Below are 2,754 nucleotides of genomic sequence, written 5' to 3' on the forward strand. Positions count from 1 at the left end.
CCCCCCCCACCCCACCCCCCGAACCACCCGGCCTGTGTCTCCTCAGAGCCGCTACAGTCAGGCCAAGCTGAGCCTCCACGACAGGGCGCTCAAGGTGGCGGCCGTGGTGGAGAGCCTGGAGCGCGAGATGGAGCTGCTGTGCGTCACGGGCGTGGAGGACCGGCTGCAGGCGGGCGTGAGGCCCACGCTGGAGATGCTGCGCAACGCGGGCATCAAGGTGGGGGCACCGGCGGCTCCCTCCGCCCCCAGAGTCACCCCCGCCCCCGGACGGAAGCTTGTCTCTGTCGCTCCTGCCGGCCGCCCTCCCTGTCCTGCCCATCTCTCCCCTACCCCACCCCTGCCTTTCCCCGCCCTACCCTTCCCTACCTTCCCTTGCCCTGGACATGCCTGCCCTCTGAGCACCTTCATCCCTGGGCATCGCTGGGGTGTGAGCTCAGGACAGTCCAGGCCGCGCATACGAGCGTCTGCGCGCCAAGAGGCACTTGGAAGAGACGCAAGTGCGGGGGCGTCGGCGCTCACCGCCGCCCCGTCCCCAGATATGGATGCTGACAGGCGACAAGCTGGAGACGGCCACCTGCATCGCCAAGAGTTCGCATTTGGTGTCCAGAACCCAGGACATTCACGTGTTCAGACCGGTGAGTACTGGTCTGGAAGCACTGGTGTTTAACTGTCTTACCTCAACCTAAAACCTGTTGGCTTTGTGAGGCTGTATGTGCAATTGTGTATCAATTCCTACATATCTCTCTCAAAAGAGAAACATCTTCATTTTCTTACTCCATCCATAAAATCTTTGGAAACAGGTTTCTGTTAGCCGCCTTCCTCATGATGAAAAAGCTACATTTTAATGGAGAGAAAGAAGGTCTAAATTCACAAGTACTCTTCTGTTGTCCTTGGAGATTCATTTCTTCATCCGGTGTCTGTTTTAACACAGACGCGCTGCATCCATTTCCTATTCCGTTTGCAAAGTCTATGTTGATAACAATTACATTTTTGTATGAGTTATGTCCTTAGTAGGAATACGTCTTTAATCTACTACAATTTTCAAATGAAATGTGGTTCCTTAATTAATTCAAACAAAATAAAATGGTCTGAAGCTTGTGTTTCCTGCATGTGTCGGTTATGACGGTTTGTAATTCAAACAAAAATAAGATTTCCCAGCTCCTGATTGCCGACGGAGAGCAGACTCCGGCTGCCTCTGTGCTCGCACCTGCGGAGATGGTGATTTGAATATAATTTACATGTAAATGTCATTTATTTTGAAGCTTCGGAATCACAAATTAGGCCCTGCAGATGACCACTTGCAATTAAATTATTAAAGATTCTGGTAAAACTTTAGATCAGTTTTGGTTGACTTCCAGTGGTGTAGCCACACAGAGTGAAACCTCCACAACAAAGCCTGTTTAGATGAGTCTGAGGATGACTCGGGCCGTGTGAAGCTTGCATCTCAGTCGTGGAACATACCGTTTCTTTCGTGCCCCGTAAAGTCCCCGCAGAAAGAATGTCCGACCCGGTGCCCTGGTTCTGCAGTGATTCCGTCCTAGAGTCAGTGCTGGACCAGGGCCGCCTGGAGTGGACTCCTTCAGACGTCTGCTTGAACTGACGGAGTGCGCTGAGACCCGCGGCGGGAGAGCAGAGCGTTTGATAAAAACGTTGGGCGTCACTTGTGAGAAGAGACCTCTTCAGATGACGGCTTGGGGTCACCGCCGCCCCCGCCCCTCCCAGCCGTGAGGCCACCTGCGTGCAGGCGGGGCCCGAATGCAGCGTGATTCTCCAGCACCGTCCCTGCTGTTCAGGCCTCCCCAGCCAGCACCTGTCACTCTGACCGTGCTGGCAGCACCTTGTGAACGGTCACCACCTCCGTGTCAGGAACACATGAGCCCGCGCCGGCCCTCCCCTTTTCCTGGTGAGCCGGCGTCCGCCCGTTTGACCCGCTGTGGTCTCTGGCCTTGAGGTGTCACAGGCTGGATGGCTGGACTCACGGGGCCCCTCCCGGCTCCGCGGGGACGCTCGGAGCGGCCGTGTCTCACAGGCCCAGGCTGCGTGTGTCAAGCACCTTTTGATTTTCAATAACATGTCTGAAGACGTCACCGTGATTCATACACACGGGCTGGTTGTCCCTCTGACTCGGATAACACTGTAACGCGGGTGCTTTTCTCTCTCGTGGAGGTGACCAGTCGGGGGGAGGCCCATCTGGAGCTTAACGCCTTCCGGAGGAAGCATGACTGTGCGCTGGTCATCCCTGGGGACTCCCTGGAGGTGAGGCTGCGCTCCGCCGAGCGCGGGTCCGTCTGTCTGTCTGCTCCGCTCCCTCTGCGTCCCCCCCCCGCCCCCGCCGTGGACCAGCGGCGTCCTGGGTCACGCACCTCTCCCCTGTCTGCTGTTGGCGCTCCTTCCCTCGCAGCAGCGCTCGGGCGCCCCGGTGAGCGCCTGCAGCCTGACCGAGGCGCAGCGTGCTCCTCGGGATTTCGGAGGTTGCTCCTCAAAATCCTCTCGGGGCGCCAGGCCTCGTTCTCACGGTCATAGCACAGAGGTGCCCGCAGTCTTGACCTAAAGGTTCCCAGACCGGCATTTCCCGGAGTGCGTCCTGGGCCACAGGAGACGGGCAGGAGGGCAGGTGCTGGAGCCCGCGCCCCGAGCACTGGCCTCCTTCCTGGTTCCCGTCCCCGGGAGGTAGACCGGGTCTTTGCCGGGGCAGGCCTCCGGCGGTCCGGCCGTGCGCGGGCGCCTGCCTGACCCTCGGCCCCGGGCGTCCCC

At 58.6% G+C, this 2,754-nt stretch overlaps 1 protein-coding gene across 1 annotated transcript in view; it reads right to left on the minus strand.

The window, feature by feature from the left end:
• ATP9B (ATPase phospholipid transporting 9B (putative)) overlaps positions 1 to 2,754 on the minus strand; it is a 184,946-nt gene that overhangs the window by 13,675 nt on the left and 168,517 nt on the right. The window contains exons 25-26 of the mRNA XM_029922755.1: positions 2,440 to 2,547; positions 80 to 196 (exon numbers count right to left, since the gene is read on the minus strand). Coding sequence (XP_029778615.1) covers positions 80 to 196; positions 2,440 to 2,547 — 225 coding nt within the window. The remainder of the gene's footprint in view (positions 1 to 79; positions 197 to 2,439; positions 2,548 to 2,754) is intronic.

The sequence above is a fragment of the Suricata suricatta genome, chromosome 14, assembly GCF_006229205.1.
Source record: "Suricata suricatta isolate VVHF042 chromosome 14, meerkat_22Aug2017_6uvM2_HiC, whole genome shotgun sequence".
NCBI classification, from domain to species: Eukaryota; Metazoa; Chordata; class Mammalia; order Carnivora; family Herpestidae; genus Suricata; species Suricata suricatta.